The sequence below is a fragment of the Scaptodrosophila lebanonensis genome, unplaced genomic scaffold (genome assembly GCF_003285725.1).
Source record: "Scaptodrosophila lebanonensis strain 11010-0011.00,11010-0021.00 unplaced genomic scaffold, SlebRS2 tig00000001-arrow-pilon, whole genome shotgun sequence".
Classification (NCBI taxonomy): domain Eukaryota; kingdom Metazoa; phylum Arthropoda; class Insecta; order Diptera; family Drosophilidae; genus Scaptodrosophila; species Scaptodrosophila lebanonensis.
Genome location: NW_022060529.1, coordinates 299,526 through 322,854, shown reverse-complemented (window position 1 = coordinate 322,854; position 23,329 = coordinate 299,526). Strand labels below are relative to the sequence as shown.

At 39.4% G+C, this 23,329-nt stretch overlaps 9 protein-coding genes across 10 annotated transcripts; 5 read left to right on the top strand and 4 right to left on the bottom strand.

The window, feature by feature from the left end:
- Window positions 1-2: 2 nt before the first annotated feature.
- On the bottom strand, window positions 3-1,741 carry LOC115633625. The gene is made up of 2 exons (XM_030531057.1): window positions 1,207-1,741; window positions 3-1,057 (listed from the first exon to the last, which is right to left on the bottom strand). The coding sequence occupies exons 1-2, from the start codon at window positions 1,246-1,248 to the stop codon at window positions 23-25; spliced, it is 1,077 nt and encodes a 358-aa protein (XP_030386917.1). The 5' UTR covers window positions 1,249-1,741; the 3' UTR covers window positions 3-22.
- A 5,057-nt stretch (window positions 1,742-6,798) lies between these two features.
- On the top strand, window positions 6,799-7,239 carry LOC115623043 (cx9C motif-containing protein 4). The gene is made up of 2 exons (XM_030517223.1): window positions 6,799-6,953; window positions 7,034-7,239. The coding sequence occupies exons 1-2, from the start codon at window positions 6,890-6,892 to the stop codon at window positions 7,204-7,206; spliced, it is 237 nt and encodes a 78-aa protein (XP_030373083.1). The 5' UTR covers window positions 6,799-6,889; the 3' UTR covers window positions 7,207-7,239.
- Window positions 7,201-7,549, top strand: LOC115623032. Its single transcript, XM_030517212.1, has one exon. It carries the CDS (start codon window positions 7,240-7,242, stop codon window positions 7,519-7,521), a length of 282 nt encoding a protein of 93 aa, XP_030373072.1. The 5' UTR covers window positions 7,201-7,239; the 3' UTR covers window positions 7,522-7,549.
- LOC115623053 lies at window positions 7,498-7,744 on the top strand. Its single transcript, XM_030517235.1, has one exon. The coding sequence runs from the start codon at window positions 7,525-7,527 to the stop codon at window positions 7,720-7,722; it is 198 nt and encodes a 65-aa protein (XP_030373095.1). The 5' UTR covers window positions 7,498-7,524; the 3' UTR covers window positions 7,723-7,744.
- Window positions 7,724-9,241, top strand: LOC115623023 (GPI mannosyltransferase 1). Its single transcript, XM_030517204.1, has one exon. The coding sequence runs from the start codon at window positions 7,754-7,756 to the stop codon at window positions 9,194-9,196; it is 1,443 nt and encodes a 480-aa protein (XP_030373064.1). The 5' UTR covers window positions 7,724-7,753; the 3' UTR covers window positions 9,197-9,241.
- Window positions 9,242-10,311: 1,070 nt separating this feature from the next.
- Window positions 10,312-15,592, bottom strand: LOC115621976 (PAN2-PAN3 deadenylation complex catalytic subunit PAN2). The gene is made up of 17 exons (XM_030515830.1): window positions 15,436-15,592; window positions 15,139-15,314; window positions 14,913-15,082; window positions 13,708-14,854; window positions 13,534-13,648; window positions 13,339-13,460; window positions 13,187-13,280; window positions 13,063-13,134; window positions 12,864-12,982; window positions 12,622-12,798; window positions 12,368-12,564; window positions 11,933-12,313; window positions 11,613-11,814; window positions 11,341-11,555; window positions 11,057-11,278; window positions 10,738-10,847; window positions 10,312-10,676 (listed from the first exon to the last, which is right to left on the bottom strand). The coding sequence occupies exons 1-17, from the start codon at window positions 15,485-15,487 to the stop codon at window positions 10,510-10,512; spliced, it is 3,738 nt and encodes a 1,245-aa protein (XP_030371690.1). The 5' UTR covers window positions 15,488-15,592; the 3' UTR covers window positions 10,312-10,509.
- Window positions 15,593-15,672: 80 nt separating this feature from the next.
- Window positions 15,673-16,842, top strand: LOC115622002 (aminoacyl tRNA synthase complex-interacting multifunctional protein 1). The gene is made up of 2 exons (XM_030515860.1): window positions 15,673-15,837; window positions 15,971-16,842. The coding sequence occupies exons 1-2, from the start codon at window positions 15,688-15,690 to the stop codon at window positions 16,781-16,783; spliced, it is 963 nt and encodes a 320-aa protein (XP_030371720.1). The 5' UTR covers window positions 15,673-15,687; the 3' UTR covers window positions 16,784-16,842.
- LOC115621985 (protein FAM8A1) lies at window positions 16,821-18,335 on the bottom strand. 2 transcript variants are annotated; one of them, XM_030515842.1, is made up of 2 exons: window positions 18,273-18,335; window positions 16,821-17,985 (listed from the first exon to the last, which is right to left on the bottom strand). In XM_030515842.1, exons 1-2 carry the CDS (start codon window positions 18,330-18,332, stop codon window positions 16,954-16,956), a joined length of 1,092 nt encoding a protein of 363 aa, XP_030371702.1. In that variant the 5' UTR covers window positions 18,333-18,335; the 3' UTR covers window positions 16,821-16,953. The 2 variants fall into 2 exon arrangements, with proteins under 2 accessions (XP_030371702.1, XP_030371709.1); XM_030515849.1 differs by having other exon boundaries at window positions 18,282-18,332.
- Window positions 18,336-20,641: 2,306 nt separating this feature from the next.
- On the bottom strand, window positions 20,642-23,227 carry LOC115622966 (stromal membrane-associated protein 1). Its single transcript, XM_030517119.1, has 2 exons — window positions 22,901-23,227; window positions 20,642-22,518 (listed from the first exon to the last, which is right to left on the bottom strand). The coding sequence occupies exons 1-2, from the start codon at window positions 23,040-23,042 to the stop codon at window positions 21,101-21,103; spliced, it is 1,560 nt and encodes a 519-aa protein (XP_030372979.1). The 5' UTR covers window positions 23,043-23,227; the 3' UTR covers window positions 20,642-21,100.
- Between the last annotated feature and the right edge of the window lie 102 nt (window positions 23,228-23,329).

Sequence of the window (23,329 nt, the reverse complement as noted above, 5' to 3'; positions counted from 1 at the left end):
CAAAACTTTAAGATCTATGTATTTAAATATTGTCATAGTCTTCATCTAATTCGAAAAACGACTCATTTATTGGCGCTGATACTGTGGCCTTTGGAATGAACGGAGCGTTGCTGCTCCCGCCAGAAATGTGATTGAAAGTGGCTGTAAGTTTTCCTCTGGAGTTGTTGCTGTCGTTACCATCACCATTGTCGTCGCTCTTACTAGCCGACGTTGCTCCATAGCAAATAGTTGTTGTTGGTGCAGGAGTCTCTGCCGCCGCAGCCACTATGTTTGTAAGATCAATGTTAATAACTGGAGCGGCAAAGTTAAAAGCCGCATCAGCAACGGCGCCGGCGCTGCTGCAATTGGCCGCCTCAGGCGAGCCCAGTCCTTTTGTTGGAATCTTGCTATATTCGATTTTTACAATGGGTTTATTAAGCTCGTAGCTGCTAATTGGTGCAGGTATGGCAGTGTCGCGTATTTGTCTGCTATGGTAGGCATGGACATTGGTTCTGGCTGGCGTGGATTCAGAGCGGGCCAGTTTGGCGGGAGAGTACCCCACCTGCTGCTGATGCTGCTGCTCCTGTTGCATTTGCGCAAATACGGCAGCATTTTGGACAATAACTGAAGCCGGACTTGAGGCGGGTTGTTGGTGATGACGCTTTAATCCGCCTGCAGCTCCGTTCAGGCTAACTGAGCGCGCGAACGTGGTGGCGCCGTTGGGCACGGCACGTTGCATTGACGTTGATGGCAGGCTAAGATCATATGGCGTGTCTGAGTCCGGATATTGCTCCTCGGGGGAGCTATCGTCATTATAATTGCATGCCTCCTCGGCCACGCTGATGTCTGGTATATTTTTTACAAGCTCTTTTAAGAAGTCAAATCGCTGCTCCGACATGATGCACTGCTTCATGTGGGAGGTGGACAGTGTTTTGGCGTTGCGTGAGTGCGTAATTCTTAGTGTCTTAGTCAGCAACGATTCCACAAACAGCTCCAATGTGCGGGAAATAATGACCGGCACTGCTGATGCAACTTTTCCGATTTCTTCGTCGCTTTGCATGATTTTCTTAATGCGAGTCTGAAATGTTAAGGTTGAACATTACGGACACGTTTGTTTATAGTGTGGTTGGGCAACAGCAACACAATAAATTCTGATAACCAACTCGCGCGACGACGCTGTGGCTACAAAGGAAGCACTACTGTGGTTCTGGTGCCCTATTTACTTACCGCAGGAAAGCGTGCATTGTATTTCTTTTTCTTCGACGGCATTTTAGCTATAACCCTGGCAAAGTAGGATTATTTTTTTTTTTTTTTTTTTTGATTTAGGTTACTTTGCACAGTTTAATGCAAAGAATTATTTGGCCGTCCACGTTGGTTACGAGGAAAACGCCATCACCAATTGTGTTTTTAGTGCGATGTTAGCATTTAAATATTAGACTTAATTGTGTTTAGAAATTGTGTGATTGATTTGTATGAGCTGGTATTTTCGTTAGCAAAAAAGTTATAAATGCTGTTGTACTTTAGCAGTGTTGGGAATTGCTGTCTTGTAGTGGTATATTTTATACAGCTGAAGATTATATGCGAGGCGTTTTCCACCACTTCACATGCGTCACATGTGTTGCAGTTTATCACCTTCATTTTGGCTAGTGTTGCTTTATCAAAACAGTGGCCTGATAAGAGTCTGTTTATTTGTTTACATTCTGCGCTTGAGAGCTCGCCTTTATATTGATGAAACCAAGGTATTTTCACGAGGCTGGGGAAAAGTGCGGTGTAACCTCTATTTCTGTTGGCTGCGAAGTTCCAGTATTCTGTTTCCCATTGGTTTTGGATTAGTTTGCGGATTGAGTTGATAGCGTCGTTGATTGACCATCTCATTATTATAAATGATCCATGAAAGGGGGCCACTTTTGCGGCGGCATCTACCAAAGAGTTTTGGGGAATGTCTTTATGACCAGGTATGTAGTGGATCTCAACGGAGCGGATTTGATTATTCTCTTTTATTTTCAGTAGGATGGTTTTGGCAATGTAGCTGGGTTGAATGGATTTCTGAAGGGCCTGAATGCCGCTGCGGCTGTCTGTAAGGATGGCTATATTTGAATAATTGTGAGATATGGCATGATCTAAGGCTTTGTCTATTGCAATCAGTTCTGCAGTGAGCGACGATGTAATTTTGTTGGTATAGAAACTGTCGATGAACTTGGAGTTATTGTGGAGGAATGCAGCGCTGGAGTGAGTATTAGTTACTGAACCGTCTGTGAAGAAAACTTCAAAATTCCTTTTTTGGAGGCCTTCTAGTTTTTCTTGGAATAGCTGATGGATTATGTTCGGATTCGCTTGATGTTTGTTTGTTGCCGATCCTTTAAAGAAGTTTGTGTCCGTGCAGAGCTTGAAGCAGTAGATATATGTGTTGTCGTGGAGTTGGATATGGTTTAGAATATGTGAAAATTCGTTGTATATTTTTGCATAGTTTGTATTGCATGATGAATTGTGAAGTAAAGTTTTGCTAGCCGGTAAATTGTACGCGAAGACTTTGACCAGTTCTTTGGCTGTTAAGAATTTCATTCTGTATTTTGGGGGCAGCTCTGCTGCTAGGTGGTAGATGATATTGATTGGAGTTGATTTAATCAACCCCAGTGCTCTTCTTAGATGAAAGTTCGTGTGTACGGCGATCTTGTCTGTAGCTTTTTTCGAGAGGTTGCTGAAGGATGAGCAAGCGTATTCCAACTTTGATCTTATGAATGTTCTGTAAAAGAGCAGGCCGCGTTTGGGATTCACCCCAAATTGGCATCCGTTCAACAACCTTAGAAAGGCGCATGACTTGTTGGAGTTTGAGATGACTTGAGTTATGTGGGAAATTGGGGAATTGTTTGCTGAAACGAATCTTCCCAAGTATTTTATTTGGTGAACTTCTTTTAAAGGTTCTCCTGCGTGTGAGATGTTTAAAAGATGTCTGCGAGAGTTGAAGTGTATGATGTTGGATTTGTTTGGGTTAAATGAGAGGTTAATTTTTTTGCATTCCTGTACAAAGGTTGAGATTTTTTCCTCTAAGAGATTTCGTGCTACGATGAAGTTCGGGTGGAAGCATAGGAGAAAGAAGTCGTCAGCAAATTGAAATAAAATGCAGTTTGAATCTGTTATTCTGTGCAGGTCCTTTGTGTAGAGGTTGAAAAGAGTTGGACTGAGACAGCTGCCTTGACTGACTCCTCTGTTGATTGTAGTGCTGCTGTCACCAAGAATTAAAATTCTTTTTTGAAGGAACCCTATGATCCAGGCTGTAATGTGAGGATTGAAGTTCATTTTTTGCAATTTATTGGATAGAATGGAGATATCCACGCAGTCAAATGCCTTCTGAAGATCAACGCATGCAGCCACCACTTGGTAACCTTTTTGTTTGAGGTCTGATGTTATGTTTATTAGGTCGTTAATGCATTGTGATGTTGAGTGGTTTTTTCGGAAGGCGTAGGATCTTTTAGGGAAAAGGTTCAATGAGTTAATGTGTTCGTCTATTTGGAACTTTATAAGTCCTTCCAGTGACTTTAGGAGAACGCTGAGTAGGCAAATGGGTCTATAATTTTTGACGCTTGATTGGTCCAAGCTTTTCTTCGGGATTGGTACTATTTTGATTTTTCTCCATTCCTCTGGAATATCACCCTTCAGCCATGTTTTGTTTATAATGTTGAATATATCTTTCTTTTTTTCGGAGGTTAGAGATTGAAGAAGTTTGTAGGACACCCCATCCAGGCCTTTTGCGGATTCTGGATTTTTATTGTTTAGGAAAAAAAGGAAGTCTTCAAAAAGCAGGGGAGTGGGAGGGGTCTCGCTCAGATGGAGATTTGCTGGATTAAACTGTGTAGTGTTGCTTGTGATAGTTGGAATATTTTTCAAAAGCTTGAGGAAAGATTCGTTATCATCTTTGGACCAGCTGTTACCAACTTTCTTGATTTGTTTGTAGCTTTTCAGGTTTTTTAGTTTATTCCACATAATCTGTGGAGAATCAGAGAGCTCTTGAAGGAAGTTGCTGAAATTTTTCTTTTTACAGATATTTATATGTTTCTCCAGGTTTTTTTCTGCTTCGATAAGAAGTCTGGCGTCGGTGAACTTTTTAGTTAAATAAAATTTTTTCCTGCAAGCATTTCTGATTCTGAAGAGTTTTTCGGCCTCTGGGTTCCACCATTTTTTTGGGGTATATCTATTGTTAGTTGGAATTGTGATGGTATTTTGAATTTGTATTTTTTTTAAATCTGAATGTAGTTTGTTGAGATTGGAGAAGTTAAGTTGTCCAAAGTCCTTGGATAATTTATTGTATAGAGTTTTTTTGGTTAGAACGTTGATATGAGTAGAATTAATTTCAATGAGTATTGGGAAGTGATTGCTATTCGTTAGTTTGTTATTGGAGGTTTGCCAGGAAATATGTAGATTTGCAGCGTTGGAGAAAGTGAGGTCAAGGAAGGAAAACTGTACTGGGCTATGTGAGTAGGTGGGTGATCCGTCATTTAAGCATATGAATTTGTTGTCAATCATGGCTCTTTCTATTGTATGACCTTTGGCGTCTGTGGATGAAGTTCCCCATATGGTAGATTTAGCATTAAAGTCTCCTCCTATTATTGATGGATGTGTTAGAGAGGCGCTTATAGCAAATAGTTCTTTTATACCAGTTTTGAAGGTGATGAGATTAGTGGAAGGGGGGGAATAGGCACTGAAAATGTTGATGTTGTTGGAGAGGTTTAAAGTTTGAATTCCTATTGCTTCTATTGAACATTTGAGATTTAGCAGTTTAAATTTAATATGTTTTTTAATGTATATACCAACTCCTCCGTATCCATCATCTCGTGTCTTACAGAAAAAGTTAAAATCGGCCAAACTGCTGGATGAATTATCTTTAATCCAAATTTCTGATAAGATCGCTATGTCAATGTTGTTGTTAACGAGATACATTTCCAGAATATTTTTATTGTTTTTACTTATTAAACATTGAATATTTAATTGTAAGATTTTCATGGTGTATTTGTGGTTGAGAATGGAAGTATTTGGTCGTTTATTTTGGCTGCATCTATTTTTGCGTTAGCGTAATTGAGTTGATCTCTTAATTTTAACAGAAAGGTTTTGGTGTCGGCCTCTTCGAAATTGTTATTTTGTTTGCCGATGAATGCCGAAAGTTGAAGTAACACCTGTGTTAGTTCTTTCTCGGCAATTTGTTCGGGATATTTTATGGGGATGAAAGCGTTTTCTTGCAGTTGAAAAGTATTTTCTGTGATAGTTTGCCTCCATTCATTCATGGTGGCAAGAGCTTTTTCGTTTTCCCTAATTTTGTTTTTATTGTTTTTTACAGTATTGGCGAAGGAAGTGAGGGAGTGGATTTCTCTGGCAGCCTCTTTGTTGCTGTCATAAGTATTAGTTACAATTGAGTTGGACCATATAGGTTTGGGAAAGGCCTGTTCATTTAGGTGGTCGGGAGCTTCTTTATGAAAAAGGGATGGATATTTAGCACGCACTTCTTGTCTTGATAGATTTTCTAGTGCCATACATTTTTGGATGGCAAATGCCTTCTTTCTGGCTGGGCAGCTGGTATGGATTGCAGTGTGTTCCCCCTTGCAGTTGCAGCATCTTGTGTCAGTACATACAATGTCCTTGCCGTGGCTTTCTCCACACTTAATACACTTTGCTTGGCTGCATTTGCAGTGCTGTGCAAAGTGGCCAAATCTGAAGCAGCGGTAGCATTGTGAGAAAGGAATGAAGGGGTGTACTTTGACTTTGGTGTACATAAAACTTATTTCATTCGGAATTTGATTTCCTAGAAAGAAGAGTTTCACTCTGTTTGTGGGGACGAGAAGTTCTTTGTTGTCTTTGTCTTTTCTCATTATTCTGAAAATTTCAATAATTTGGATGGGCGAAGAGATAAATTCTTTTAGGTCGACATCATTGAAATTAGTAGGGACTCCAAAAATTAACCCTGCTTTACAGATAAAATGTTTGAAAATTTTTGGATCATAGCCTTCTGCTCTTAAGCGAACGTCTTTTTGAAGGGCGTTTGCACCTTCTGCAGAGCTACACGTGATTTTGCATCTGCCAAATCCTATTTTACTGATATCGACAATTCCATTAAGATTAAGTTTATGTATAACTGCCGATAAGCTGATAGCATTTATCGGTGCCCTTTCCGTGCCCGTTTGACGTTTGTCAACATAGACTATGAAAGCACCTTTATGTGCTGAGTCATATTCATACCTGACAATAGGATTTTGAGATTTTTCTTGATTCATTGATTCATTTTCTTGACTATTTTCCTCAATTACCTCCATGCTTAATTGTTTGGTCGGTTCGATACTTTTAATTGACTTCTTAAGTTCGTTGATAGAAGGATAATTTGCCTGTTTGGATAAGCCTAGTGGTTTGGTAGTGATTTTGTATTTGCTGACGCCCCCGGGAGGGGGGCGCTTGGTTGCCATTTTTCTTTTTAACTTGTTTCTTGATTCCGTGATTTTCAATTTTTGACTTCGGGATGGAAAATTCAAAATTGGAAGGAGAAAGAAAGAAAGAAAAAAAAAAAAAAAAAAAAGAGATGTCAAAAGTGACGGTTGAATGGGGTAAGCAGTCTTTTTTTTCCAAATTACGACCTCTCGGCTCGGATGATGAAAAGCGACTGCAAAGTAGGATTAAGTTGATATCAAAACGTACTCTCTTGTTGTTTTTTACACAAGAACTTATGACAGGTATTCACACGGATATAATGCATTTGACAGCAATATTCGAGGGTGTCGTCGTGACCATGTGATTGTCAAATGCGGCGTAACTAGGAAGAAGAAAAGCGACACGATAAGCATAGAACAAAATTTGCTCGAATAGTTTTGAACATTTTGGTTTTTACATTAATTTATCTTGAAATAAAAATCACAAGTTTTTGTTGACATACATGTCCTCTACTCGTAAGGACCCATGCAAAGCTAACGCCTGTCGTATACAAGCTTGCTTGAAAGGTGAATATAGGAGAATTATTACCCGGCATAAGCACGATATTATATAATGTTATTTGCCAATCAAAATGATTAAATTGCAGAAAATAACTATCAGGAGCACAAATGCGTCGAGGTGCTGGAGCAAATGCGTCAGTGCTGTTTGAAGTGGCATAAGCAATCGATCTGTTGCAGCGGCATAGACCTGCATAAAAACTACATAACCGGCAATAAGTCCGATAAGCAATCGCCGAAAGCTGAAGAAAAGTCATCCTAGGTATCAAGGTTTTGACTTAATAATTTATGTATAATGCCCAATTCTGTGCCACCATATAAGCCACCAAAAGAAATTCAGCAATTATTAATACAAAGGCAGCGACAACAAGAACAGCAGCAACAGGCAGGCCAGCGTAGACGAACTGCCATTCTTCCCAAGCGCAGTTGGATACAGCGGAATCCTCGTCTCTTTCAAATTGCCATCTTGACCACGTCGATGCTAATTTTTTTTTCCAAGCCATTGTTTGACGCGTTCATTGCTGATCCTTTACCGCTGCCGCCGAAAGGAGAACGTGTGGCTCCCCATAAACGATAAGGTATGGAATCTGTGCGCAAAGCCAATCAACGACTGCGAAACTATCCCATATTGCTCACAAAGTGTGCGGATAAGGCAGCAGCATATGCTTCATGCGTGTCACGAGATCTCAACATACAGCATCACATTTGCGACACTGAGTTCAAGGAGTTTATGGGCTGCATACGCAAAGCAGCCGTTGAATTGAAAACTAAATTATAAAGCAAGGAGGCCTGTGAGGAAACGTCGCAATATGACAGCAACTAAAGCAACAAAAGCCCCAATATATTTATCGGAACCTGGCAATGGAGGTTGTTACGCACTAAAAGTCGCATATAACCACCTGTTGAAGGTCAGTTTTCGATCTCATCTTATAATATCTGCCCTTCTCCGGCTGTCGCTCATATGCTATGGTCAAATTCATGATGCCCATTCGGCTGTGCGTTATACTGACATTGATTACCAAGTAGTTACCGATGGCGCGCGTCTGGTGCTTGGTGGAGGCACACCATTTGCACGGCACACCTATCGCTACAGTCCGATGCTGGCCTATCTGCAAATACCAAATCTAATGCTACATCCTGCTTGTGGAAAAGTCATTTTCGCCACATTCGACTTATTGTTAGCTGTTCTAATCTATGAGCTGGTCCGCTTAGAGTTGGAGATGCAGGGTCGGAAATCAATAGACCGCTTGTTTAGCAGTTTTGGCAAGTCACAAAAACAACTGGGGTTCTGTGATTCACTTGATGCAAAACTTAGCCCAGAGAAAATTGCTTGCGCCTCGGCAATTTTCTGGCTGTACAACCCGCTTACGGCTGTCATATCAACTCGTGGCAGTGGCGACAGTTTCTCCAGTTTCTTCGTTATATTAAGCGTATATTTGCTCAAAAAAGCAGAGCACACGCCTACAAAAAGCAAATGGCTTGTTTTTGGAGCTGGCTTGGCACACGGAGTTGCCATCCATCTGCGTCTATATCCGCTGCTATTCAGTCTAGCCTACTATTTAGCGTTATCCACCAGTCTAGTAGGTAACATTCGGGATCTACTTGGGCAAGTATTGGTCCCCAATAAACAACAATTCTGTTTGGTGCTAGGGACTCTATTAAGCTTGATTGCTCTCACATGGACATTTTATTGGATGTATGGCTGGCAATACATCTTCGAGGCCTATCTGTATCACTTTGTGCGCAAGGATGTGCGCCACAACTTTTCGCTGCATTTTCTGCAACAATACTTAAGTAGCGCTACGAATGTGGAGGAGTCCACTGCAATTGTGAAGTTTTTCATATTGGCGCCTCAATTCCTGCTCATCTTCTACCTAAGTCTAAGCTTTGGCCAATTTAGACAAACGTTGCCTTTTTGTGTTTTTACCCTGGCGTTTGTCATTGTGACCTACAACTCTGTAGTCACTTCCCAGTACTTCATCTGGTATTTGGCTGTGCTTCCGTTGTGTTTGCACAATTTGGGAACGCTGTCTTTGCAGCGTTGTACCTTCTTGATGACTCTGTGGTTAGGCGGCCAAGGCATGTGGCTGATGCCTGCCTATCTCCTAGAATTCGAAACCTTGCACACATATTATTGGATCGGACTGCAAAGTGCTGTATTTTTTATTATCAATGGCTATATATTAGTCCAGTTGATCAATAACTATGGATTTACAACGACGCGCGGCAGGCGCATGCTCTATTGTAAATAATTAAGTGATGAATAGTAATAAATTTTAAATGTTAACAAAAATATATTTTCTTTATTTTTTCATAATTTTTAAATTAAATGAATAACTAAAGCATAATTTCATATTTTTATAAATAATTATTATTTGTTGAGTTGTAAAGTTAATAAAAATAATCATTATATTGTGAGAAAAAAATTAAATTATAAAAATTCATTATTTTGAAATTTTCTTTATACGTACTCGTAATGATTACAGTTCCAGGTTATTAGAGTTTTTATTCACGTCATGTAATCTTTTATTAATTTTTTAATTGCTGCCAACATGCAGAAACTTCAAGTGAATAGTTATGAGCCTTTTGCATTCCTTAGTATTTAAAGTTTTGAGCCGTTTTCCCATTTCATATTGGTCATTTGTGGATAAGAAAGGTGTCTCGAAAACATTTCCATCTTTGTTCCATTTGAATTCGGGTAAATGCTTTCGGACTCTGCGCTGCAACGATCGGGCACAGACTATAGGAACATAGATCCAATTGTTTATAGGACAGTAAAAATCCGGTTGCTTGTCATATTATTAATCTTTTAAAAATGCTTTTGATAGTATCTGCAACCGTGCAGAACATGTAAAATAAGGTTGCAGTTTTATTCCCTTTCATGCCTTTTTTAACTGTGTGCCGGCTTAATAATATTCTCCGTAAACTCAACGTCCATGCTCAGCCCACAGCTGTTGTTGATGATGCTTTGGCTAAATTTGTACTACAAACATGCTCAGTGAGCATTGCTCATACGCAGACATAATAGACACAAATCCGATATAAATTTGCAGATATACGTGAGTCCGAATGACCAAGGAGGTATAATCCACAAAAAAAAAAATTATTTATATTTCGCAATTTTTTTTTTTCAATTTTCATATTTTTTGTACGCATGGGTATAGAGTATTTAAAAGTCGGGACACTTTCCAGTTGCTTTTTATTTTATTTATTTAAAACAAATTAATTGTTTAAATGGTTTTATTGTAAAGATAGGGTACTAGAGTTGTACCCGTTCAACTCTAGCTTTCAATTCTTGGTTAAAATAAAGATTGTAATTCCCATTGTTTCAATAGTTTCCAAAAAGCTTTATAATAAAAGATGCATATTCCTTTCGTAATAAATATTATTAATCAAAATACATTGCTCTGTTTATTTGTAAGTTACTCGAGACATTGTTGAATTTAGAATTATATTATAAAATTTTATGATTTTTTTACGGATCGGTGTTGCATTTGTACTGACGATTACTTTTCAAACGGTGTTTAGTTTTGATTATGAATTTGTTTTTATAACATAGATCAAATTAATCCTCGGGGACCTTCCATTGTAGCTGCTTACCACGGTCATAAAGAGTTTTCAGTGCAGTCGTTATCTTTTTATCAGCCTGGAGTTTAAGATAGTGTTTGTAAAGCTGCAGAGTTGTGCGGGCATCCTCAATAGAATCGTGGGTTTCTGATTGTATTTTCGTGCCTAGCGCAAGTTTAAATATGAAGAGTAAAAGCATAATTTTGAATGTTAATTTTTAACTTACCCAAGAAATGCCATGCCAAGAAACGCAAGGAAACCATGCGCTGATGTGGCAGGTGGAAAAGGTGTACGGTGTCGATTATTTGCTCGGACGGTACATGAATGTTAATAACTCTGCAAGCAACGGGGAATGTGAAATGTATGAATATTATAAATTATTATTATTAAAATTGAAAATGTACTAACAAAGTACCATAAAATACTTTATAATCCTAACTCTTATGCTTAAACGAATCATAGCTAATCCAAATAACGCTGTTGATTGAGTTCCAACCGAAAAACAGTATACATTTGTTCATAAATTATATGTTATGTAAACTCACCTGAAATCATTTTTTAGGCCATGCCCCACAAATATAACGCCGACATCGACCAAGAATTTCAACTTTTGATACGAATATTTTAGAGCCGTTAGGCGTTTCTTGCTAAAATTTGCATCTAAATCGCCTGGTTTTATGCCTGAAAACTGTGTCAGGTAATCGACAACCTTCTCCTGTGTCGAAATGTAGTCATCCATAAAAGGAACACCTTCATTCACCCCTTGTCTATAAAAACACAATAACATGTACTCTCATCGCTTACGATGTTAATTAACAGTTGAACTCACCCACGAATGCACGATATGCGCGCCACGCTCATGTGACATGGCTTAATGGTTGCTGTTTTGCCATCTGGACGTATTTCATTCTCCTCTGGATTCAATGTTACAAATTCAGCATCCATTGCAACCAAGTCGCCCGATTGCGGCATTTCATCCGTTTGTAAAGGTTTCAACGTTGCATCAGTGCTGAAGTTACTGGCCACCAATGGGTTAAGCACGTCCTAAGGCAGCATACATTAAAATATTGGGCTATTATTTGATTTTCAGATTTGGCTTACCTGCAGGAATGGATTGTAAAGTGAAGTACTAGTCAAAATATTCGTCTCCTCCTTTGCAGTGGCGTCCTCAGGTAAAGTGCCTTCATTGGTTGGACTGCCAGCAACTTCAGTATTTTCATCAATACTACGATAGAAGAGCACACAGGGCACTTTCCAGTCTAGTGTGAACCAAACTGATTCTTGCGGGGCAACGGGTGAAACGCTAGAACCAAAATAATTAATATAATCTGCAGAAAAGCCTACAAACATCTAAAGTGCAGCTAATCGCCACAGTTCTCATTTAGGTCACATATAAGTTTAAACAGTGATTAAAAACTTACCTGAAATCATTAAAAATATACCATTGATGCAGCTCTTCAGTTGTTTCCATGCAAAGTGATTTCATGGAATGATATTGTTGCTGCACATTTATCAATGAGACCAAATTTTTCTGGGTACCATCATCTATTTGGCAGACCACGGCATGGAGGGCATAGGTGCGCTTGTTAGAGCTTGAACCAATCGCTTTAGCCGAGGCCGTGGCTGCAGTCGCAGTCTCCTCATCCTCTTGTTCCACCTTTGTGGCATTCGCTTCTGTGTGGACAAGCAATTCTCCTTTCTCGTCAATGTCCATATTGAATACCAATGGAAACCACGATTTTTGTCGTCCGTTCGGAGAAGTATTAGGGTTATTTGTTTGACCGCTGTGCGATGGCGATTTTCTGTAACGATTTTAAATAAAACTAATGTTTTATAATATAACCATAGACACTAACCGATCTGGATGCATAAAGTGGCAATCACTGCGTGAGCAATTGATGCCATAACGACAGGGTTTGCTGGTGCTCAGTGTAGATGTTATCTCAGCGGACGGTTTTTCATTGCAACGATTAAGTTGGCGTTTCAAGAAATTGATGTCCTTGTCATTGTTCAACCCACAATTTATTGCCAATATTTGTGGTAGCGATGTAACCTATAATAGCATAAAACAAATGCTATTTAAATTTTTAAACATCATTGCTTTTATTACCTTAACGCTTTGATTGGTCGGCGAAAATTTCTTGCAGTTCTCGCAAAATGCTTGAATACTCTTTTCGGTGCTAAGCGATCGTTTCAAAATTGTACCGAAATTAAACTGCTGCTCAGTATCTTTTATACTCGTGGGATATGACAAATTGCATGCCAATAAAATGTTTTGCTTCGATTTCTGAAATATACAAATATAATTAGTTATTATACGTTCTAGTAATAAAATGGTGTAAGCTAGCTCACCTCTACGTGGCATTTAATGCAACGATTAATGCAAATTTGTTTGGTACCGAAAATTTTACTTATATCAGTTTCTTCATTTATTTTACTGCGCTCACGTTCATCTTCCTTGGCATTATCGTCTGTAAGGTTAGAACAATTAACAATTTAATCTCCAATGTTATCGTATAAAATCGCAATAGTAATAAATACTAAGACTAACCAGCTCGCATATCAATTGTTTCAAAAATATCACTTGCCATGCTACTTTCGTCTGCCGCTGGAGCTATTTCACCTAAATCACAACCAGTTGTAATAAGATAAGGTTTATTTTGATTTTAGATTACCATAACTTGAAGTGTACAAGCTGTTGAGTGCCAAATTCTTGCCCGAGTCAAAATTTTCATAATGCATTTGATGCAAAATAAAGCGATTCCAGTTCTAAAAATTTGAAATGGGTTAGGTTAATTTCAGAGTCTCAAATTAATAACAAACTTGCCTGTATTAGACTAATCAGATTAACATTTGATGACCGATCTGTTAGAATTAGCCCTAAAGCTGATGCCTCTGGCACTGTGCGGAATGAACGCAAAAAGTTGCTCGCTTGGCATGGTGTTGAAGCTAAAAGGAATTGGTACATATATGTATATGCTTGTATGAAAAAATATTTATGCATTTTAATGGAGGAACATACCAGTACTTTTATCTAGCATATGAAAGAGGAATCCAAGCTCACAGGATAAACAAAACTCCTTGGAACATGTATGCGTTATTAATTTGTTGCGTAACGGTACCGTGAAATACAATATCTGTAATGAGGAATTATTTTAAAAGTTCCAAATCTTAAAAAATCGATTGTACAGAGTACCTGCAACATGGCATTACAATAGGAGTTAGGTAATGTGGCCTCGAGACCGGCAAAACACGTTTGATTGTGCTGCTCGAAGTCAAAGTCCTGTGTGCCCAATTTCGTATATTTCAACTCCACTTTACGATAACGTCTTGGTATAATTTTGACGCCGTTTTCTGTTTTCGTAGTAGCTGCAGCGCCATTGGCATTTGCATTGGAGGCGCCGGGCTGCTCAATAATGTAGGGTATTTGATTGCGTCTCGCTGTACGTGGATTCGGCGAATAGCCAATGGGACCTTGCATTTTCATGTTATTCAACACATCCGAATCTATTGGTTTCGGACGATGATATTCGTATCGCAACAGCTCTTCGGGCCAGTCAGAGAACCAACGTGTGCCAGTCGTTAGGTGCGGCAACATCACCGACGATAATGGAAAGTTGGTGTCTGTAATTGGCACCATGGGTAGTGGTGGCACGACATCCGCAAATTCAGTGTTGCGCGAGAAGGCATTGAATTGTGGTTGCGGCGTTTGTACCGAAGCAATTGTGTTAATATGCCCCGACTGATCGCCAAAAGCCATGGCCTGAGAGGAAGAACTGATGTCGAAGCTCAGACACTGACTACCGTTAGTGTTAATTTGATACATGGAAACACGTGGTTCGCTCAGCGCCACGGTATCCACTAACTGTAGCTGGCCATAGCTCGACACAACGGCTAGGCGAGATGAGAGCGAAGGCAGGAACTTCAACATCTGTGGATCAATTAGGATTTGTATGGGTGAGATCAGGCGTAGCATGCGTAAATCGTAGACCATTAGGAAACGATCTATGGCCAAATTGTTCTGGCGTCCGCTGTAGCCGCACGATATGAGATAATTTCCCTGAACATCAAAGTCAGATAGGCTATTTGTGTGCGTTTTTATCGTATGCTCTACGCTCAAGCTGTTCAAGTCACGCAACGTGACTGTGCCGAATTGATCGCCCGCGAACAAATACCGCGAATTTTTGCGTAGCACAGTGCATCCCGCAGTGCCAACATGCTCCAGTTGTGTTTCCTTCAATGTGCGCATATCGAAATCAATGAGTTCCTCCTGCAGGCCAGCCATAACTAGTCGATGCGGCGATAGTTGGAGCATACAGACCATTTCCACCATATTCTTGGACCTAAAAATCATTTTGAGTTTATTTTCTCAAGTGAGGAATAAGCAGCATAGGTGCTTACTTGTGCGTGAACTTCGGCAAACCTCGTCGAATTTGGTGCCGGAGTGAGGTCTGTGTCAATACCAACACACCCGAATCGGTTGTGGTGATCTGGCGCACAATGTCGCTGACATGTACTTGGAATGATGTGTACTTCTGCAAGGAGCTGGTGTAGTAGGAAGTAACATGCCCCTGCAATTAGAACCAAAGGTAATTTTAAAATTACTGGGTCAAATTAAAAAACGTACACCTTGGTTGCCCATCCATAGCAACTCCTCGTAGTCGTCGAAGGCCACACTAGAGACGCCATAATTTTCACCACCATCGGCCAAAATGGGCACCAGCTCGACATAGTCTGGGTCAGTGGTGCCTATATTGAAACCGTTAAAGCTGGGCGAATAATGCCCAGCTGCGCCTACAGTAGCTAAAATAATACACACAAACAGAATACTATTAGCTTAAATTTTTGTTTGGCGTATACAAGAGTAATAGCAGCAACAACAATGAATACGCAACAAAGGCGAAAGTACAAAACTGCTACTTACTCAAAATTTCATCATCTCTCTCCGGGCCGGTGCCACAATACACGAAATCCATTAAAATGCAGCCCCCAATGTAATAAATTTATCAGCACTGTGATTTGCTACGCAATTATTATATTTTGTTATCGCTGTTTTGTTATGCAGAATTTTGACGCGTTTATATTTACATTTTATTCTTTTGTTTTTTGAACTTCAGAAAGGCAAAAAGAAGACACACCAACGATCCGGCAACTCTTCTGCTCCGCGATTTTGATAATGTTTCGAGGCATATTTGCATGCGGATTTAAAGAATACTTATTCACCAGGTCTAGTGCAGTAGTAGAGAAAATCAGGATGGCTGCTTTACAACAAATTGTGGAAAACAACCAACGTGCCCAGGCACTTATTGATTCCATGCAAGGAGAGGCAAGTGTTTCTTATTTATTCGATATGTTACGTACTATATATTACATATGTATGTATGTATAATATGTATGTATAAATAAATATGCATGCACATATGTAAGTTTTATTGTATATATGTTATCTTATTATGCAGCTAAATTCTTTACAAAAGGCAATTGTAGCGCGCAAAAAAAAGGAGCTGGCCAGGGAGAACGAGGAGTTAACGAAAGAAGTGGAGGCAGCATTGGCTCAATTGATTCAGCTGGAGCTAAAGAATGGGAAGAGGCAAATACCGGTGCCTGGATTAGTACGGGGAATGTGCACCAAAGTACCACTACCCTCCGAAATTGCCATACCTCCAGCTTTAAGTGCTGCTACGCTAGCACCAACAAAAGAAGTAAAAGGGGCCAAAGAGAAGAAACCTAAAGAAAAAAAAACAGCAATTGAAAAGGTCGTAGCCACTGCTGAGGCACCTGTTGATGTGTCTCGCTTGGACATGCGCGTTGGGAAAATAGTCGAAGTAGGTCGTCATCCAGATGCCGACAGTTTGTATCTGGAAAAAATTGACTGTGGGGAGGGAATATTACGTACTGTTGTATCGGGATTGGTTAAATTTATTCCCCTAGATGAGATGCAGAATCGAATGGTTGTGGTACTGTGCAATTTGAAGCCAGCCAAAATGCGTGGCGTCACATCTGAAGCCATGGTCATGTGTGCTTCAACACCCGAAAAGGTTGAAGTCCTGAGCCCACCTCCTGGTGCTGTGCCCGGAGATTTGGTGCATTGCGAAGGTTACTCACGTCAACCCGATGCGCAACTGAATCCCAAAAAAAAGGTATTCGAAACATGTGCTCCAGACCTGATGACCAATGGTGACTTGGTGGCATGCTACAAGGGTGCATCTTTGCACGTACCTGGCAAAGGCCCAATTGTCTCACAAACATTAAAGAATGTTAATGTTAAATAGGTCCAATTTATAAAATATATTCTCTGTGTGTCCATTCTACTTCTTCCATTATACATTGATTTAACAGTATTTTATTTTAGTATTAACAAAAGATTTTACATTTACACTTGTATATAGTATAGTTTTTACACAATTTGGCGTAATCTCATTGCTACCGCCTACCGCATCCTCTACTGTGGGGGCTGCCGATGCAACACATTCGGGTTGTCAATCACAACAACCGTCTTTGCAAAGATGTCATAGGCGGTTCGATTGTTTTTGAAGAATACCATAACAACACAGATGGGAAACAAAAGCGTCATCACTAGATTCTTTGCTAGGGCTCGCATGAAAGCTCTCACCAATGTCGGCGTCTCGGCGGGATAGAGGAGGGCACGTAAAGGTTCGCGTTGCGCCTGAAACAGAAACTGCGGCACTACTTGCCCCTGCAATGGCACCACAGCTTCCACATAGAGTATACGGATTTTCATCAAAGCCTTCCCCGGCGTTGCTCCATTGTACCAAACCGTCCAGATGGCCTCATAGAAGCAAACTATTAACTTAGTCATTAGCTCAATTAGTATTAGATCAGACGAGAGTGTGAGGAAGTCCACTGAAAGGTCGAAAAAGCTTGCTAGGATATCTTCGTCATCGAGCGTTTTTCGAATTACATCCTTGTGGATATCAAAGCCCATGTTTAGGTCCAGAAAGCTTACAATGGCAAATGTAATAATAATCTTCAGCAGGAGCAAAATAATGAAATCAATGGCTTCGGCAAGAGCTCTCTTCCAAAATGGAGCCACCACGTACTCGTACCCGCCGACTCGTTGTATTATCTCCTGTTGTTGGATCTCGTCCAACATGCGAAATCGATTGAAGTGCGGACGAGCAGCCCCTACTGCAGCGACTGGAGCATTTGGCTGGATAGGTGCTGCCTGAGCCTGCGATGCAGCCTGGCTGTACGGCAAGTTGGATGAGCCCTGCGCTTGAAACAAATGCGGATAATAATTAGCCAGTAGATAGTAGGGAAACATGGCCGTTGCGTTCTGGGTCATTGTTGCCTGTTTAGCCCATGCTCTGAGACTGGCAAAGTACGCTTCTTTAGTGGACATCTCCTTGTTATTTGTCTCGATTAGTTTTTGTCCTTCGCCATTGGCTTCAGTTGTATTTTCTGGGATTGTGGTTGTCTCGTCAGTATTTTCGCTCATCTTTCTTTGCAGATACTAGTGGAATTTTTAAAATGTTACTTATCTTCGTAGTTTATTTATATTTTATTTAGTTGTGTTGTTTCGGTTGACGTGTTTATCATTAGCAATGCAGAGGGGTGCGAGGATTACTACGGAATAGCGTTGCCAAATCGCTAGCATGTAAATGATATTGACAGCAAATGGCGCGAACATCAGCTGTGCAGTTCAGCTTTGAATAAATAATTTTGTAAGCTCACATTTATATAACGCTAATACTCGTATATGTATGTTTGTATAGGACGTGTATGATTTCTGCTACTTACTAAACAAACCTTTTGATAGGCATGCATCACCATTTTAATAAAATATCTGCCTATATACATACGTTAGTCAACGATGTGACCTTTGCGATGGCAAAAAAACATCTGCTAGCCCTTTCACTATTATTGCACATAGCATATAAACACCATCTGCATTATATAAGTAAAAAGAATCAATTTACCACAGTATTATCAAACCCTGTCCTAATCGAATAACTACAAACTAAGAAATTTGTACGTGCATTTGTATGTATATGTACATATATAAACTCTGCATTATACTCAATAAAATTAGTACGGCTGGAACTTATACATAAATAAATAAAAAATGATACATCCAATAAAAATTCAGGGTTTAAGAAGCACAAGTACCCATTCTGTAAAAAATTGGGTATTTGACGAATAGAAATTAAAAAACCTTTAGATTAACCAATTACTTCAAATGATGCAAAATCGGTGGTGTGCATCAGCTTTTATACTTTTTGAGATCCTTACGTTCAAAAAAATTTTTTAAAACTTTGTGGGGTCTTTACTTCGCACCAAGCTAGTATACTTTTTTGGGTACAGGGCATAAAAATTACGTGATTTTTCCCTACATTTCAGCTCAATCATCTTGTAGACTGGTAACATATTACTGGAAGTTATTGGTTCGGTTTAAGATGATCCCATTGTGGCTCACATCTGTTAAAATTTAAAATGTATTCCATTGAAACTGCAATTGTACATGTTATACATATATTTTTTATTTTATTCATTTCATTAAAAAATTATTTAAAAAAATTTTTGTTTTGTTTTTGTGGTACAGGGTATTTAAGAGTTAAGTTCATTCGTTTCTTGTTTTCAAACTCATAATACCCTTGATATCTACAGCAGTACAATTATAGAGATCAATTTGTTGAGCTATTAATATCAAGAATTTTTATCCCAGAGCAACTTACGACTTTATCTGCCATAGCAAACAAGCAATGGTTTCTACAGACAGTAGCTGAGATGTGCAAATCTTCATAGGACAATTCATCATGTAACGTGACCCAACATTTCAATTTTATAAAAAAAGGTTTAATAATGTATGTATGTACGTCGAAGCTCTGGAAATGTTTTGAACTCATGATATCAAGTATTCCGTATTCAACAAATGAGATAATATCCACATATATTCTTCTCCTATCAAGAACATAACAAATAAATCTTAATATAATTCGCCTCGAACATACGCACATGGACCAAACTTTATCAAAACATTGCCCTTTCTGCAACAACGCGCTAATAAACATTTCACACATCCTCACGTCATGCTCCACACTCCTACCACATTATTATCTATTCTCCCAAACATTAACACCATCACCTTAATTTCAAACCCATCAAGACACAACTCTTACCTTATATTAAAATATTTAAAAGCCACAAACACCACAAAATCTAAGCCCACTCCTCATACATACATATTTATGTATATATTCCTACTTTTTTCCTCAATATGTACTGTAAAATGTACATACAAAGTTAGCTTAAGGCCCTGGAAACCATTGCTAACATAATCTCTTCTGTAGCAAAGAGTAAGAGTAGTAAAAGCTGCGTACGGCTTTTACCAAATGGTTACAAGACTTCAAGTTAATAAATTCATGAAATATCATTTCAAACAAAGAGACCTTCTAGAAATGAATCATGACAGCTTTCTTTTCTAATTTATACTACCAGAGATAAAGATCCCGAAATAAAATCGCCAAATCGTTGAAACTAAAGTAAAAGGACAAGAGATGGTGCAAATAAACATATTTATAGGAAAAACTTCCTATCTTTAAAGCTTTTTAACGCAGATTGATAAGGCTTGACAGCATATTTTACTATAAAGCAGCGATAATATTATCTGAAATAGTTGGTAAATATATGTACATATAATAGATTAGTATAATGTTACACAGTTCAGGTTTATTTATTTTAAAATGTATCATTCGATTTTATAATAAAAACCAAATACATACTTAGTATATGCCATAGCTGAATTTTAATTCAGTTACAGTTCAGGACGAGCAACTTCCCTCTCATATACATATGTACATACATATGTATGTATATTAGGGTGCACGTGCTTGCTTTTAAGTTAATGCGCAGTGCTGCGAAATGTACAATTGAATTACATTAAATTGATAGCATAAAATCATAAAAGTACTTTTTGCCAAAGTCTTAGTTGGTTTCTAGGCAATGTATTTATATAAATTTGTATGGTACTTTTTCCAGTTCTGAGATACATATACATTTGTATGTATGTATTATATATGTATACATACATTCGTAATACCCAATACTAGGATTAACAAAAGAATGTACTAGTATCTAACTAAATTTCACAAATATGCTTATGGGTACTATTTATTTTCTCGATTATTAATATTTATTGGATTTTGATAGGTGCATAGCAACAAATTTTGGTCGGATACGCACTGTTTTCAAACGTGAAAACTATTTTTTATTGCAAATGGCTTATTGAATACAGGTTTGTGTGGGAATTCTTCTACCAATGCAGTAGTCACTTATTACGTACAATCCAAGGTAAGTTGAAGAACACAATGGATTGGTTTAGCGGCAAGTTACAAATATTATATTTAATTATTAATCAACTGCTTGCACACCAAATACAGGTTTGTGTGGGAATTCTTCTACCAATGCAGTAGTCACTTATTACGTACAATCCAAGGTAAGTTGAAGAACACAATGGATTGGTTTAGCGGCAAGTTACAAATATTATATTTAATTATTAATCAACTGCTTGCACACCAAATGGACAGGCACAGGCCGTAAATAAAGGGTGTAAAATAATAACTGTGTTTTTATTGCCAAACATTACCGATATTTAGGTTACCAAACTGTTGATTTAGATTTGATGTCGCTGACGCGGCATTTGCACTGCTTCCTGTCGTGGAAAATCCTCCCGCCAACGGTGGTGGTACTCCACTTCCCATTTGCTGCATAGCATTCATGCCTACGCCAAGATGTTGTGATTGTGGATTGACTTGAGATTGTACACCACCGAAAAGAGAAACTCCACTTAGAAGGCTTTGATTGGTCTGCATTAAATTGGCGCCACTTGCTTGTCCCACCAGATTGCTATTAGCCCCATATGGACTGCCACCAGAACTGGGGAATTGCCCACCAAAGTTGACGCCACCAACTAAATTCATACTGCCGCTGGGTGCGCTGCTGAATGCATTGGGTGCGGCCATTACTGGCGCATTATACATGCTAACTGAATTTGGTGGTGTCATGAACTGATGAGGATGTGGTTGCTGTGGCACCTGCTGATGCTGCTGATGATGCATATAGCCGCCGGGGGCCATGCCTGTGAAGCCGCCGAAATTCATCTGTTGGTTGTGAGACGCAGGTGGATTGCCGTATAAAGCCAATATGCTGTCTTTTGACAGTTTGCCCGATTGCTCCTTTTCATTGCAACTTAGTGAACCTTGATTAAAGAAGTCCTGCTCCTCTTGGGCCAATGAATTCGCTTGCATACCCGATCCAGAGGCATCGCCAATATTTCCATTCGTTTTCTCCGGCGTTGTGCTGGGTACACCGATAATTCCAGTGCTGCTACTGGCACTAAGGAAGCTGCTGAAACTATCATTCTGCAGATCTTGCGCACCCGTATTAGTAGCTATTGGCTTTGTAGGTGATGACAAGCCTAGAAGATCACTTTCGCCGGCAGTATTGTTGATGTTACTGTTTTGCACACGATGCGTTACTTTAGGGCTACTGCCACCCACTTGATTGGGTTTGGGCTTAGGTAGGGGTGCCGGCAGTGGAGCACATTTTGCAATTGTCGTTGAGACACGTTTATCAGAAGCGCTACCACTGGCATTACCTATACACAAAGTGCCCTGGGCGGCCTTCTTTTTTCGCTTTTGTCGCTCCAATTCCTCGTCAATCTTCCACTCTTTAGCCCAATCCACTTTTGGTGGTGAATTTTCACGATATTCCAACGCAATATACTTCTTATGCTCGTACTTGGCACGTATAAAAGATTCCAGTGCCGTGTCCGTTTGGGGACGTCTAAATGAATCCGGCAACTGAGCCTCGTAGACGGCACGTGCCCTGGAATTTCCCATTTGCTGCAATGAGATCACCTGCTCAGGAGTCCAAGCATCCAAATTGACAGACTTCACACGCGATATGTGTACACCCAGATTACGATGTATGCCCGCGCAGCGTATGCAAAGGAATACACCAAGGTTAAATGAAGCCCACCGAGGACCTGAAACGGTTTTAAGCATAACTCTGTAAATATACACATACATTCATATATGCGAATAAGTGTGTACAGACAAATCAAAAACAATTCAGCTCATTGCGGCGTTGTATGATATTTGTACTTATATGGCAAATACCCGCCCTAAAAATGATACCAGTGTTAAACATGACAAGCTGATATGAAATTTCAAACATGTACCCTGCTCATATTCAAGTTTTTGCAGCACGCACCGATTTTAATAGAAAAATAAAGCAGAGATGGGCCATACGCTCAAACTCAATGACCACGACACCCGCAAACACACGCATACAAGCAAACAGTTCACAAATGTATGTACACACGTCATATGGAGTTGGATGTATTGTTTTCTCATCCAGACACATACCCTTTGCATCGCAATCGACACAATATTTATTATCTTCGTCTCGAAGCATTTGCGTTAATAGGGATTGACATTTTTCCTGCATCAATTTTGTACGTTCCGCATCCTTGTCCTTACGGCCTAAGCTTGACGTACTGCTACTCATTTTCCTGCACTTGTCGTCTCCTCCTCCGCACCAAAGTCCTTCTCGTTGCACTTGTTAATACAAATTAGTGTATTTGATAGCGAAATTTTGATGGGTTATCTAGTGTTTTTACATCAGCATTTAATTTTTTCTACGAAAACTACACCAATTTCGCTCTGAATGAAAAATAGGTGTACGTCTACGAGATGTCAACTGTCTGGCAATATTTGTGTCAGATTGCAGCACTGGTACTACAGACCTACCGGACTGTTTATAGAGTGCAGGGCCAGACCAAGCCAAGTTTTGAA

What these genes read in the sequence shown, in the direction of transcription:
- LOC115633625 (XM_030531057.1), bottom strand. Translation starts at nt 1,248, where the DNA reads ATGCCGTCGAAGAAAAAGAAATACAATGCACGCTTTCCTGCG. An exon ending in ACAATGCACGCTTTCCTGCG is followed by an intron (nt 1,058 to 1,206) that starts GTAAGTAAATAG and finishes TTAACATTTCAG; the next exon opens with ACTCGCATTAAGAAAATCAT.
- LOC115623043 (XM_030517223.1), top strand. Translation starts at nt 6,890, where the DNA reads ATGTCCTCTACTCGTAAGGACCCATGCAAAGCTAACGCCTGTCGTATA. An exon ending in TATACAAGCTTGCTTGAAAG is followed by an intron (nt 6,954 to 7,033) that starts GTGAATATAGGA and finishes ATTAAATTGCAG; the next exon opens with AAAATAACTATCAGGAGCAC.
- LOC115623032 (XM_030517212.1), top strand. Translation starts at nt 7,240, where the DNA reads ATGCCCAATTCTGTGCCACCATATAAGCCACCAAAAGAAATTCAGCAA.
- LOC115623053 (XM_030517235.1), top strand. Translation starts at nt 7,525, where the DNA reads ATGGAATCTGTGCGCAAAGCCAATCAACGACTGCGAAACTATCCCATA.
- LOC115623023 (XM_030517204.1), top strand. Translation starts at nt 7,754, where the DNA reads ATGACAGCAACTAAAGCAACAAAAGCCCCAATATATTTATCGGAACCT.
- LOC115621976 (XM_030515830.1), bottom strand. Translation starts at nt 15,487, where the DNA reads ATGGATTTCGTGTATTGTGGCACCGGCCCGGAGAGAGATGATGAAATT. An exon ending in GAGAGATGATGAAATTTTGA is followed by an intron (nt 15,315 to 15,435) that starts GTAAGTAGCAGT and finishes GTATTATTTTAG; the next exon opens with CTACTGTAGGCGCAGCTGGG. An exon ending in TTTACAATCCATTCCTGCAG is followed by an intron (nt 11,556 to 11,612) that starts GTAAGCCAAATC and finishes ATGCTGCCTTAG; the next exon opens with GACGTGCTTAACCCATTGGT.
- LOC115622002 (XM_030515860.1), top strand. Translation starts at nt 15,688, where the DNA reads ATGTTTCGAGGCATATTTGCATGCGGATTTAAAGAATACTTATTCACC. An exon ending in TTGATTCCATGCAAGGAGAG is followed by an intron (nt 15,838 to 15,970) that starts GCAAGTGTTTCT and finishes CTTATTATGCAG; the next exon opens with CTAAATTCTTTACAAAAGGC.
- LOC115621985 (XM_030515842.1), bottom strand. Translation starts at nt 18,332, where the DNA reads ATGTATATAGGCAGATATTTTATTAAAATGGTGATGCATGCCTATCAA. An exon ending in CCTATCAAAAGGTTTGTTTA is followed by an intron (nt 17,986 to 18,272) that starts GTAAGTAGCAGA and finishes AAATTCCACTAG; the next exon opens with TATCTGCAAAGAAAGATGAG.
- LOC115622966 (XM_030517119.1), bottom strand. Translation starts at nt 23,042, where the DNA reads ATGAGTAGCAGTACGTCAAGCTTAGGCCGTAAGGACAAGGATGCGGAA. An exon ending in TGTCGATTGCGATGCAAAGG is followed by an intron (nt 22,519 to 22,900) that starts GTATGTGTCTGG and finishes AAACCGTTTCAG; the next exon opens with GTCCTCGGTGGGCTTCATTT.